The sequence below is a fragment of the Haliotis rubra genome, unplaced genomic scaffold, assembly GCF_003918875.1.
Source record: "Haliotis rubra isolate DU_JTF1 unplaced genomic scaffold, ASM391887v1 Scf610, whole genome shotgun sequence".
In the NCBI taxonomy this organism is placed as follows: domain Eukaryota; kingdom Metazoa; phylum Mollusca; class Gastropoda; order Lepetellida; family Haliotidae; genus Haliotis; species Haliotis rubra.
Window position 1 is genome coordinate 370001 of NW_025767314.1, and position 14522 is coordinate 384522.

Here is a 14522-nt window from a genome sequence, read left to right on the forward strand (position 1 = left end):
TTCGGCATGCAGCTATCTACAGAGTACGGAAACCCATACAGGACATAGCACTACACCACTCGCGGTAGGGTTTTCCATCTTGCGTTACAAGCGAAACTAACATGTTACACCTCTTTCCTGGTAATTTCAACTACATATGAACGGGGAACTATTCGTACTGGTGACATGACGCGACCTATACAAAACATTGCTCGGTGATATTGTTTCACAATGAACCCGGAACACTTGTGTATATGCTTCTAGGTTGTGCATTGTGCCTTTACTGAGAAAACAGGTAAATCCCCCCAAATCCGTAATGCAAGCGTTATCTTGACAAAGAGGAAAGTAAGTGAATGGGTTTTTTTCACAACAGGGTCACAACACAATGAATTACAAATGACGTCACATAATCAGGAAGGGGACCTCGCGAGAGAGGGGCTTTGAACACATTTTACAGGAGGGAAAATGCTTAAACGAAAATGCTCTTCTCACATTATCTACTTTTTTAAAAAGAATAGTTCCACTAAATGGTTAGAGAAAACAGCTTTTTTTCTGATCTTCGTCTCAGGAAACCAATATTTTAAGTATCGAAACTGTAGATGGAAAGGTCCGATGCGTGTTAAGTAATACCATTATGACACACCGTGCCTCTGTTTTAATATGAATACAGCACTAAGGCAGAGGACACCAACTCCGAGTCAGCCAGTCCTTGTCTCATCCCCTTAGTGATGAGTGTCTTAACGTCTTTCAGAACGACGCGGCCGTGGATGGAACCAACGACTGACTGTGTATTGTTTTACACCGCAGTTAGCAATATTCGCCGCAATTAGCAATTAGCAGCGATTGTAAGTTTGCATGTAACATGTAATCTTGACAGTTTACACAAGATGGTTCAGTGCCATTTCGCCTACATCTCAATTTGCCAACACTACACCAACACGTTATGGTCTGTTGGCTGCGGTGGGTATGCATGACTGATTTTGTCACCCCTTGCAGTAAACTAGACCAGTCAACTAGGCTAACAGAAAAGTGATGACGAAAACTAAAGAAGAAAACAAGAACAGTTCTAGATATTCAGTTAATTTGTAACGTTATTTGACTTTCGTAGTGTTGTTTAACTGCTAATATCATCATATACACACTACATACTGATATACACAGTCAATTTCAGTAATGTCCACACTGATATGTCCACATGATAACTACTCGGTTGAAGTGACTTCACACTTCAGTCGGACAACTTCAGGAGATGCCTGACGTCATCAAGAAACTGAAGAGGGACACGTACACTGGTCAGCTGCTCCTGTAGTCGGATTAGGCGGGCATCCAGATCTCGGTAGACACGTGCTATCGGACGAACTGCAGCACCGTGGTCAACTTGTGTCTAAACTACAGTAGATAAGCTGCAGTAGAGGACATGTGACGTAACTGACAAATCAATCGTACCGCGACTAGACGACATCCGCGGACCACCGTACTGTCTGCGTTGCCTACAGCGGAGTCGATACTCGTCTGTCTAACATAACACAGGCGTGTGTGGGTTAAATTTAGCATGACTTGGACTACATCGGCCTTGATAACGCGTATGGCTTGTGCAAATAGAAACGAGTTTGTTGTGTTGACGTGAAGATACTCGCTAGCTTTACAGTAAGTACACGTTTACTGATATGCATCTGTGTGTTTGATGTGTACATAGGACGCATTTGACATCGTGACATACATTTCACTTTCGCACTGGCAACATATGTCAGTTATATTGCAATACTTACCTTTACAGTCAGTGACGTTTAGTACATACGATCATAATTTGATCTGCAGGTTTACATACTGCGATAACAGAGACTGGAGAATGATATGCACGACTCGGATGGAAGCATGGCTGTTTTGTGTCATGATGACTTTAGGTGAGTATAACAACTGTTCGTCTTTCAGCGACACGCCGTAACCTTGAATTATGATAATGTGAGAGGGATCAGGTTTGTATGTTGTTTACCCCCACTCTCAGCCATCTGGCGGCGGCCTGGAAACTTTCGAATATGGACCAGACAATCCAGTGATCAATATTCTGAACGCATGTGAGTATGATGATACGTTGTCAACTGAAGCTGCTAGCCTGGACACTGATCCGTGTGGCTGCTCCTTACAAACACGGGATAATTTATTGGGGAATCTCTACGGGCTAGAGGACACAGGTGGTCCCTGTGATTGAGTCGATAGTCTAACCAGGATCCGATGATCATGGGTTCGAATCTTTGTCCCGATTATTCACCTTGGTTTATCAAACTAGTATTTGGATCAACAAAGGTTGTTGACGACACACTGGGCTCTCCTCAAGTTGAAACGATGAAGTGAGTGAGTGGGTATGTTTTTTACGCCGCTTTTAGCAATACTCCAGCAATATCACGGCGTGGGTCACCAGCAATGGGCTTCACACAGTGTACCCATGTTGGGTATCGAACCCGTGGCTACCCCGAAACAGTACAGCGTTAAACTGACGTCAAGTGCAAAATGCAAGTCTGTAGCTACATGTTCCATGGCTAGAATTAGCATTCATCAACACATGTCTTGTCGTAAGAGGCGATCATTGGGTGGTGAGACTAGCATACTTGGTTCATGCATGTTATCATTTCCAGTTTGATAAGAGCGATGCTCATTATGTCAATCCCTCCATTGATTGGTCCAGACTTGATGAATTGCCGACCGCTTTCATATAAACAGAATATTGGCGTTAACCAAAACACGAACAAAGGAACGAGTTTTCATTTGTGTGATCCATTTTCTTTGTTTGTTGTTCCAACAATATCCCCACCCCCCAACCCGCCCCACCCCACCCGTCAGCAATATTCCAGCTATATGGCGATCGTCTGTAAATGATCGAGTCTGGACAAGACAATCCAATGATTGACATCACGAGCAACGATCTACGCAATTGGTATACGATGACATGTGTCAACCAAGCCAGCGAACCTGACCACCCGATCACGTTAGTCGCCTCTTACGACAAGCATGTTGCTAAAGATTCTAACCCGGATCTTCACGGGTTATTGTTCAAACCGAATACTGTCAAACCAAATATGTATCCTTGCTTAAATATCCACGTGTTACGTTTCAGTTTTACAAGCCATCTCCACAGCCACCATTGTTGTGAATGTCACGTGTAATGGCAGCAGTGTGGAGAAACAGTTCTTCCAGGTGTACAGCAGGAGTATTCTGTACAATGGATCTCAGATAGTTTACATGGGTAACGATGGGGTCCTCGCACCCGTCCCGAACTCAACAGTTAGTGTTGAGGATTTTTACAAGACTGATGGAAACATCATCACTGCTACCATCAGAGAGAATTGTAGTGACGTCACCAAGATTCAGTGTGAAGTGTTTGGGATGAGACGAAACCATCGAGATACTGGCTTCTTAAATCGCCATTATTCACCAGGGATTGAATTTAACAGTAAGTTGCTTTAGAAATACTGTATTACTTGCGTTATGTACACATACATGTTTCAGTACTTATACTTCCTCTTTTCGATAACACCCGGTGTCATTATTATTTTTCAGAGCGCCACATATATGTTTATTTCAAAGCTATTTATTGCGATCTACACCACATGGAATCTATCCTAGATAATGATAGTCAAAACTGGGTATCCTTGTGGAAATGGCATTCTGTGTGATACAAATACACAGTAGAATAGACTAACTGTTTTATACACATTGCATGCACATTATTTGAATAACTCCGGTAGGCAGGCTATATACTTACGCTAATCACCGGTAATTATCATGTGTTGTGGTAAGTACAAAGTCATTCTTAAGATACGAGTATTGTTGGAATCGTGTAATGGATGCAGCTTTCCGAAAAGATTTCTTATATTTATTTAAAGTTTGTGACATTTATTCTCACAGAATCGTCAAAGTTAATTTGAAACAGATTTATTCATACAATTTATTCAAATAATAAGTACATAGTCATACGCTATACGTTCTATCTTGCTGTCAAATGAAGATATTTATCTTATAGAGGTATCTTTATTTACCTTTGTGCAGAATGAATTTAAAACACTCCCTTCGATTATCCCCGTGAAGATCCGAGTTAGAATATTGATCTTCAGTCACCCATGCTTATCGTAAGAGGCGACTAACGTCATCGGGTGGTCAGGTTCGCAGGCTTGGTTGACTCGTGTCATCTCATCCCAATTTCGTAGATCGATGCTCATGATGTTGATCACTGGATTGTCTGGTCCAGACTCGGTTATTTACAGACGGTCGCCATATAGCTGGAATATTGCTGAGTGCGGCGTAAAACTAAACTCACTCACTCATTCACACTCCAAGAGCCGGAAAGAGGTCTGTCACCGCTGTCGATATGAAAGACTGTTCATTGAGCTGCAAGAGGCAACTGTTTACAAATGTAGTCACGCGGTCACGCGACATGCACGTGCAAGCCCGAATAATAAGCCTGAGGGATGACATTTTGATATAACGCGCATCAGACGTCTATTACCCTCGTTATACCGTAAGTGACTATTCACCTTTGTTTTGCGATAATTGAAAGGTATCCTTTCAGTTTGTTAGTCAGAACAAATCCACGTATGTGAACCCTCTGAAGCAGGTCGTGGAGTCATCCCACAGATGACATCCTTACCTTGTCAGCTTGTCTCCTACTTCGGATCAGAAGTCAGGATTTTATGGCCGCTACACCTGGAAGGTGGGATTTTTAAGCCACCTCTGGTTTACGTTTCCAGCTATATTCTAGGATGCGTGCTACATCCTTCGCTGGGAGTTATCATGTGACGCGTAACCGCTCTGGATTTTACTAAAGTAATGAGCCATCAAATAATAATTACTAATAATTCATTTATATAGCGCCTAGTATTCATCAAGTTGCTCACTGGACGCTGTAATCAGAATCTGATTATTATTACCCCGGATAAGCTCCCTAGCTAGAAGGTTATAGTAACATGACTTTATCCAACCGGGTACCCATTTTCTGCTGGGTGAACAGAGGCAATTTTTAACAAACTCACTTGCCTAAGGTGAGACCACATGTATCACATGTGCTTGGTTGTGGAGCAGGACTGAAGTCCTAGAAACTCTCAGGAGTCAAGCTGCCAAACACGGTCACCCATCCAAGGACTGTCCGAGCTCGACCTTGCTTAACTTAACCTGATTTGTGACCTGAACTCTACGCACCGGACCACACAGCGCCACAAAGACGGGATCACTTTAAGCTTTCCTCACCCACCTTCCTGATCCGCACCATAACTTGTTTGGTGAGTGAGTGAGTTTGGTTTTACGCGGCTTTTAGCAATATTACAGCAATATCAGGGCGTGGGACACCAAAATGGGCTTCACACATTGTACCAGTGTAGGAAATCGAACCCGGGTCTTCAGCGTGACGAGCGAACGCTTTAACCACTAAACTAGCCCACCGCCCATTACTGTTGGCGGGCTATTCCGATCAGTGTTACCGGGATATTCCGATTACTCTTGCCGGGCTATTCCGATCAGTGTTACCGGGATATTCCGATTACTCTTGCCGGGCTATTCCGATCACTGTTACTGGGATATTCCATTTACTGTTGCCGGGATATTCCGATCACTCTTGCAGGGCTATTCCTAGACTAATGCTTAGTCTCTGAATATATATGGGGCGGTGGGGTAGCCTAGTGGTTAAAGCGTTGGCTCGTCACGCCGAAGACCCGGGTTCGAATCCCCACATGGGTACAATGTGTGAAGCCCATTTCTGGTGTCCCCCGCCGTGATGTTGCTGGAATATTGCTAAAAGCGGCGTAAAACCAAACTCAGTCAGTCAGTCTGAATGTATATAATTTTGATAGTAACAAACAAGCCCATTTCTATTGAAAAGGAGCCCTATGGAGACCAGAGAACCTGAGGAAATCTAGACTTGCTTTATTTAGGGCTTTAGCATTGCAGAGAGGGCCTGGCAGTAGGGAAAATAACGTGGTTCAGGGACTGTGAGACAGACTAGGCTATTCCGATCAGTGTTACCGGGCTATTCCTATCACTGTTACGGCGCTATTCCCATTACTGGTGCAGGGATACTCAGATCACTGTTGCCGGGCTATTCCGATCAGTGTTACCGGGATATTCCGATCACTCTTGCAGGGCTATTCAGATCACTGTTACCACGCTATTCCAATTACAGTTGCCGGGATATTCCGATCACTGTTGCCGGGCTATTCCGATCACTGTTACCGGGGTATTCCATTTACTGTTGCTGGGATATTCTGATCGCTGATGCCGAACTGTTCCAATCACTGTTACCGGGATATTCTGGTCACTTTTGCAGGGATATTCCGATCACTTTTGCAGGGATATTCCAATCACTATTGCCGGGATATTCCGATCACTGTTGCAGGGCTATTCCGATAACTGTTGCCGGGCTATTCTGAATCTGTTGCTGGGCTATTCCGATCACTTTTGCTGGGCTATTCCAATCACTGTTGCCGGGCTATTCCAATTACTATTACCGGGATATTCCGGTCACTGTTGCTGGGCTATTCCGGTCACTGTTGCTGGGCTATTCCGGTCACTGTTGCTGGGCTATTCCAATCACTGTTGCTGGGCTATTCCGGTCACTGTTGCTGGGCTATTCCGATCACTGTTGTTGGGCTCTTCCGATCACTGTTGCTGGGCTATTCCAATCACTGTTGCTGGGCTATTCCAATTACTATTACCGGGCTATTCCGATCACTGTTGCTGGGCTATTCCGGTCACTGTTGCTGGGCTATTCCGGTCACTGTTGCTGGGCTATTCCAATCACTGTTGCTGGGCTATTCCGATCACTGTTGCTGGGCTATTCCAATCACTGTTGCTGGGCTATTCCGATCACTGTTATTGGGCTATTCCGGTCACTGTTGCTGGGCTATTCCGGTCACTGTTTGGGCCAATCACTGCTGGGCTATTCCATTCACTGTTGCTGGGCTATTCCAATCACTGTTGTTGGGCTATTCCGATCACTGTTGTTGGGATGTTCCAAGCACTGTTGCTAGGCTATTCCGATCACTGGTGCTGGGCTATTCCAGGCAGTGATGTCAGGCTATTCCGATCAAAGGTGTTCTTTAAAAAATGTTATCGTTTGTTTTCAGCATATTCAGGAAGTTATGTTCTCTTTCCTCCTTCTTGCCACTGACATTTGCATAATATAGTGTTTGCAACATGTAAGTGCGTTGTCATGTCATGATATAAAATCCTTTACATAGGACATTTAAACTCTCTCTTGCTGATAACTTTGGTTCCAGTTGAAAACAAGACGTCTGTCAGAAAGGATCCGACATATGATGTGCACCAAGTCTTCAGCTCAATCACGGTTTACTGTGAAGCCACCGTAGGCAGCGAGGGACATGTCTGGCACTGGGAGATAAAGAATTCTTCTCAAGAACTGCACTGGTTTAGCATCAATGATGGCGTCACTGAATCACAACTACGTCTTACTTCTTGTGCCTATCATACAACAAGTCAGCTTACATACATTCCCATCGTCGAAGGTCAGATTCACCTCCGTTGTTTACTGGGAAATATTGAAGTTGGTGCTGTGGAAGCTGAAGTATTAGATTTAAAAGGTAAGACTCTTTGTAAAACTCTGAACTTTAGTAGGTTTGGTTTCTTTATATCATAGTATGTATGTATGTATGTATGTATGCATGCATGCATGCATGCATGTATGCATGTATGCATGCATGCATGTCTGTATGTGTGCATGTATGTATGTATGTATGTATGTGTATGTATGTATGTGTATGTATGTATGTGCATGCATGCATGCATGTATGTATGTATGTATGTATGTATGTATGTATGTGTATGTATGTATGTATGTATGTATGTATGTATGTATGTATGTATGTATGTATGTATGTATGTATGTATGTATGTATGTATGTATGTATGTATGTATGTATGCATGCATGCATGCATGCATGTATGTATGTATGTATGTATGTATGTATGTATGTATGTATGTATGTATGTATGTATGTATGTATGTATGTATGTATGTATGTATGTATGTATGTATGTATGTATGTATGTATGTATGTATGTATGTATGTATGTATGTATGATATGTATGTATGTATGTATGTATGTATGTATGTATGTATGTATGTATGTATGTATGTATGTATGTATGTATATATCGTAGTTTGTGACTTTCGTGATGTAATATGTTTATATCCTACGCGGGGGTATATTTCAACCTGGCCTGATCACATTGTCTCTTTATCTTGACCGAAAACACAATAATAAAAGGAATCATTACTGACAGCCTGTTCAAAATCGCTGCAATTTTTCGCATTAATGGTGACGTAAATGTTGGCTTTATGTATCCCATGCCATTTCCACCACATACCATTATGTTTGTTATGTTGCAGGAATCTTCAGCTTCCATCTGTTTCTCAGCAGCATTCTGTTTGTATACATCCCTTTCATCATCACCCCACTCGTCTGGACGTGCTTCCCAAATGGATTAAAAAAGATTCGAAAACCTGGTATGTCTTCATTCAAAAGATTTGTTTTATTGTGATGAGTTAAGGCAAACTAAAATTCGTGTTACATCGTTACGTCGTTTTAAGATAGCAGGTAGGTAGGTATGTGAAGTCACGCCCTATCCGGACCAACGAATGCGAGACGAATCACATCCAAAATAGATATCAAAATTGTACTACTCCCTTTAGTCTAGAAAAGGCACAGGAAACTTGCAGAAGAAACATGTTAAACATTTTTTATATTTTTTTTTTATTCAAATAATATATCTTTTGCAGAGAAAAACTCCTGCCCAGCATATCGAAACATGTTTTCATGTGTTATGCTAAATATATATATTTGTCCTCAGTTAAAAGCATAATTAGAAAACGGTATCAAAGACTGCCTGATTTTCTTCGGCGACGTTCTGTGACAACATCTGTGGAAATCGTCAACATTCTACCTTTACACTCGCAACATCATGTTGAAGGTCAAGAGGTTGATTTGTCACAATAGTGGATGGAGTGTTTGAAGTGCTTGTGATTGCTGTGGGAACGATATGGGTGATATCTGAAGCGTTAACATGCATAAGGAAGCGCCAATTAGTGGTCAAGACTCGATTATGTACATACCGCCGACATAAGTTGAAATATGGTTGCATGCGGAGATAAACAACAAACAAACAAACATCAGCAAGGGGCATATACCGTGGAAACGGGTGGCTCATTCGGCAGGCAACGGCAACTCGTTAGTTCTCACAGTTTGTCAAAGAGGTTGCCTTTCGTGCAAAACACTATGCAAGCAGAACGTATTGGAGTGAGTAAGTTTAGTTTTACGCCACACTAAGCAATATTCCCGCTTTTGGTGGCGGTCTGTAAATCATCGAGTCTGGACCAGACCAGAGTCTGCGCAATGGGGATGCGTGCGTCATGGGTAAACCAAGTCAGTGTAATTCTTCAAAGTAGCAGTTTTAGAATGATGAGATAGATATGACATTAGTGACATTTGATAGACAGATAATGACGGTTTTTTTCGTTTTTCTTTTCCAGAGGATAACAAAATGCGGATATTACGAAGCTGTGCTTCATTTATTTGGAGCATTTCATTCATCTTATACTGGGCCGTTCTATGTGGTAATAGTGGGAGCCATCCACTGACAAATGGTAAACGTAGTGTCGTTATAATGTTGGTATTGCTGACGTATTTTGTGTACATTCTTGCAGTGATTGATTTCATGAATATGAGATAGAAACCCGAAAAGATCCGGGTTAGAATTAGTCTTCAGTAACCCATGCGACTCACGGGATCGATGCTCATGCTGTTGATCACTGGATTGTCTGGTCCAGACTCGATTATTTACAGTCGCCGTTATATAGCTGGAATATTGCTGAATAGCAGATAGGTGTAATATGATGCATCAATAAAATAGAAACCGTTACTTTGTAATAGAGATCTTTAAATGACATGCCAGATATGCAATGTGAACCTCCACAATGGGTTTGCTTCAGGGTATGTGTTCTTTGCGGCAATGGAAGGATCCGTCCTGTTTATATATGCAGTGCTTCGCAGTGTGGTGGTCTACATCAGAAAACCTGGTGGGTAGTTTTGTTGATTTCATGTACAACACTTGTCGTTAGTCCTCTTGGAGACACCCTTTTTAAGTTCCACATCAGTATACAATACTACATATCCGTATCGAGCAAATGTCTCTTTAGACCTTTAAGTTCCACGTTTATATATAATACCATATATCGAGATATCGAGTCAATGTCGATATGCGTGATGGAATAGTTTGGCCACTCGGGAACAAAGTCATCCTGTCTGTTGACGTTCATATAGGACTATGTTTTGCGGACTTTATAATTACATATACAAGAAAAACGCTACAAACGTTGACTTCACAACAATTTGTCAATGAAACATACGCCTACTCTGACCATTTTCAGAAAAACGCCATCTTTACAACGCTCGTGTCGCTTTGTCGTATGGAGCAGTGCTCTATCCGTTCATGTGTTGGCCCATCTTGAAGGTGCTGAGCGAGACAGTGATTTCCAGTACTGGTGAGTAGACCTCTGGGTATATTGTGTTGAATGTTACTATGGAGAATGCTGTATGGAGCAGTGCTCTGTCCATGCATGTGTTGGCCCATCTTGAAGGTGCTGAGCGAGACAAGCGATGTCCAGTACTGGCGAGTAGACCTCTGGGAATAACTGTGTTGAATGTTGCTACGAGGGACCATATCACGTTGAAGGGGAGGACGGCAGAGATTTATTGTTGCATTTATTTAAACAATTACACGTATTCACCAAAATACTGGAAAAAAGTCATGTTGGCTCAAACGAAATCGTTTGCTGGACATGCTGGGTAAGAAAGATTTATGCATATTTTGAAGGTGAAGTGAGGCAAAATGGGGTTTACGTCGCACTTAAAAATATTTCGTTCATATGACGACGTGCATGCGTGGGTATGTGTGGCTGCTTGTACTAGCCCAGACTTAAGCATGAATACCCCACTCCGACACATTATACTGACTCCGAGCCGACCAGTCCTTGTTGTACCCATTAATGCCGAGCGCCAGACAGGGAACAACAAAGTACCATATTTTAACGTCTTTTGGTATAACGTGGCCGGGGATCGAACCCACGATCTTCCGCGCTCCATATTTTAAAGGAGAATATCAAGGGTTCTATCCAGGTCAGCTAATACGGAAAGATTGAATCTTAGCGATGAATACGTGAGTCGCTAATAAATCATTTTACAAAATGAACGAGTCCTAACATTGAATTACCGAGTCCTAACAGTGGACGAGTGAGTTCTAACAAGAACAGATGAGTCCTAACCGTGTGATAGCAATGAGCGGGTGAGTCGTTACAGTGAATGGGCAACAACGAATTCAAACAGTGAAAGAATTAGCTTGGGTTTAACACGCGTTGAACAGTACATTTATATCGGTAAACATGGAGTGGAAGGAAAGTACACAGTAATTAGGCGTTTACATGTATGTATAAACACAGGTGGCAAATAGTTATCAGGGACAAGGACTAAACGAAAATCATCTTGGTAGATTCGACGTAAAATATCTGCACGATTTTTAATCCAGGTGGACTTGTAATACCAACATGTTTTCCATATTGCAGAGATTGTTTTCTGGCTGATTGCCGCGCCTTCACTTGTGTTGTCTATCTACGTGTCGCACGACAGAGAGGGAAAGTACTGGGAGAAGGAAGACTAAACTCTGCAGACGTGCAGTATTCTCTGTTTATATATGTGCGTTGTTTCAAGATGACCGCCATATAGCTGGAATATTGCTAAGTGCGGCGTAAAACTCAACTCACTCACTGTTTAAAGATGAGGTGAGGTGAAATTGGGTTTAACGTCGTACTTGAGAATATTTCGCTCATATGACGACGTGCATGCGTGTGTATGTGTATGTGCGGCTGCTTGTACTAGCCCAGACTGAAGCTGGTTTTATAGTGCTAGCCCACTGAGATACCATGCCGCAGTGAAGCATGAATACCCCACTCAGACACATTATACTGACTCCGAGCCGACCAGTCCTTGTTGTACCCATTAATGCCGAGCGCCAGGCAGGGACCAACAAGTACCATATTTTAACGTCTTTTGGTATGACGCGGTCGGGGATCGAACCCACGACCTTCCGCTCTCCGGGCGGACGCTCTAACCACTACACCACGGAGGCGGTCGTTTAAAGATGATGCTGTATATGACAGGGTATTGAAACAAAGCCAGTCGGACAATGACCCATGCGATTCGGATACAATCATCAACCAAGTCAACAAACCGTCTGATCCTGATGATCACTTCTTACAACATGCACGGTTGCTGAAGAACAATTTGAACCCGGATTTCACTATAGAAGTAACCGTCTGAGCCTCCATCACTTCCTTCCACTCACATCAACTCATGTACACTGTGATATAAGTGGAATATTTAAGTTGAACATATTCTGCCAAACCCGGATCTACCCGGAGGACATACAATATTGTGCTACAATACAATTTTTCTTTATATTTGTTCGGGGGTTTAATGAAACGTTGGAAAGGTTAGGTAATGTTGCATTAGTTAAAAGTTTGCGTATAGTTTTTTGTCATGTTAGTTATGACACTCGTGCTCGTCTGATAATTTGGACATGCATGCATACACACATGCATACATACATACATACATGCATACATGCACACATGCATACATACATACCTACATACATACATACATGCACACATGCACACATGCATACATACATACATACATACATACATACATACATACATACATACATACATACATACATACATACATACATACATACATACATACATACATACATACATACATACATACATACTGCCGCCCTAACCCACACCTCCCCATGTGTTATGGTGCTGTTGTATATTAACAAGCCTTGACATGAATACAACTGCATTAATTTTATTTTTAATTATATAATACGTTATAAAGTTAGATACTCTGTATTAAATTTTCTGATAACATTTGGTGTTAAATACTTCCTATCAAAAGTTTAGACTCACTTAAAACACTCACTAAATGTTATGTATGTATATGTAAGTATATATATGGTTACATCGAAGATCGAAGATTTCTCCACTAACTTGGAGGAACCAACTGCAAACCATATGCAGATGAATTGCATGAGCATCATGCATCGAATTGCTGTAAAGCATGTGAAAATATTGTGCATGTGAACAGCTACGTTTTGGCGTAAAGTTTTGTTAAGAATTCGCCAATTTTCACTGATTTTTATCATTTATTGAACTCATGACAATAATCTTTTCAACGTTACAAGTTGGTTTACAATCCATCAGTTCATGTGTAAACAGTACCTATAAACAGTATGGAATATTTTGCAAAATTTAGTTTAGAATAGTTGCCTGAAGTAAGTGGCTATATTTACACTAGTAAGTCTAAACTTTTGATGGGAAGTATATTTCGTGTATAGAATTTCTCTTTTAAATCGGATTGGCACTTGTGGACCCACTGCCAGACCACTGCTCTTAGATCCAACAACAATCTCAGGGGGATTTACTAGTAACTTAGAATGAATGATCTCCTGAAAACCCAGTTTACTACAGGAAACAAAACACATGTCATTTTGTAGGGCACCTGGAGTAAGGGGGGAATTACTAAAGTACAATTTGAATGTTTTGAGTGCCCGATCTTCATTTTCTATACAAATATGTTTATCCCCTGTAATTCATTTATTGCTGCTATCTTTCCTAACCCTCAATCATATCATTTGTCATGAAAAGGTGTCTATTTAAGAGGATAAATTTAAACCAGGCTGCATGAATCACAGAAATTGGTCACTTTTAAATGCAAGCTTTACCACCACCCAATCCCGTTTGGTTACTTTGCTACTTTGCAGTCGTCTGTTTCAGTAGTTCAAGAAGTGGTGACAGAATGACTTGAGACAGGGCATATTATACCCATTGTCATAAATATTACCACCCAAGGGTTTTCTGTCTCAGTGCAGAGATGGTCACGGGTATATAAAGGATGGAGTGACGTTCAGACTTGCGCATTGTGTTGGAGGCCGACAGCTGATATTGCCGACACTGTCGGGGACAATGGGTTATGTACGTTACACTAATATCGATACTGAAGTTGCCAAAGTATTATGTGTACATCTGAGAAGCCAACATTCTGTCTCACTGTCATATGTAAGGGCTTTCCGTTACGCGCAGAGCAAACGTAAGTGTTCGCACTTTGGAATTTCCTTATTAACATAACAACCTCTGTGTGAGTGAGTGAATGAGTGTGTGGGTGGTGAATGAGTTTAGTCCTACGGCGCGTTTAGTAATATTCCAGCCGGGGACACCAGAAATGAGCTTCACACATTGTACCCATGTGGGAATCGAACCCGGGTCTTCGGCGTGACGGGTGAACGCTGTAACCACTAGGCTACCCCACCGCATGATAACAACCTCTGTGGTCTGCAAGTAACATGAGTAAGTCACGGTGGGGGGCTACAGTAAGAATGTCGACTGCCACATGGGTCTCAGTGGTCGAGCTGCAATTCA

General features: G+C 42.0%; 2 protein-coding genes across 4 annotated transcripts in view; one reads left to right on the top strand and one right to left on the bottom strand.

Moving 5' to 3' along the window:
- The window catches only part of LOC124255885, a 4849-nt gene extending 4801 nt beyond the window's left edge, over positions 1-48 (bottom strand). The window contains exon 1 of the mRNA XM_046689831.1: positions 1-48. This exon is cut by the window's left edge and continues 78 nt beyond it. The gene's annotated coding sequence lies outside the window, so the exon portion shown is untranslated.
- Positions 49-1235: 1187 nt separating this feature from the next.
- On the top strand, positions 1236-11809 carry LOC124255879. Of its 3 annotated transcripts, XM_046689823.1 has the most exons (9): positions 1236-1626; positions 1798-1883; positions 3092-3427; positions 7242-7562; positions 8373-8489; positions 9513-9626; positions 9972-10058; positions 10410-10523; positions 11601-11809. In XM_046689823.1, the coding sequence occupies exons 2-9, from the start codon at positions 1829-1831 to the stop codon at positions 11693-11695; spliced, it is 1239 nt and encodes a 412-aa protein (XP_046545779.1). In that variant the 5' UTR covers positions 1236-1626; positions 1798-1828; the 3' UTR covers positions 11696-11809. The 3 variants fall into 3 exon arrangements, with proteins under 3 accessions (XP_046545779.1, XP_046545778.1, XP_046545780.1); XM_046689822.1 differs by lacking the exon at positions 1236-1626 and having other exon boundaries at positions 1646-1883; XM_046689824.1 differs by lacking the exons at positions 1236-1626; positions 3092-3427 and having other exon boundaries at positions 1646-1883.
- The last annotated feature ends 2713 nt before the right edge of the window (positions 11810-14522 follow it).

What these genes read in the sequence shown, in the direction of transcription:
- LOC124255879 (XM_046689822.1), top strand. Translation starts at nt 1,724, where the DNA reads ATGTCAGTTATATTGCAATACTTACCTTTACAGTCAGTGACGTTTAGT. An exon ending in GAGCCATCCACTGACAAATG is followed by an intron (nt 9,627 to 9,971) that starts GTAAACGTAGTG and finishes GGTTTGCTTCAG; the next exon opens with GGTATGTGTTCTTTGCGGCA. An exon ending in GACAGTGATTTCCAGTACTG is followed by an intron (nt 10,524 to 11,600) that starts GTGAGTAGACCT and finishes TCCATATTGCAG; the next exon opens with AGATTGTTTTCTGGCTGATT.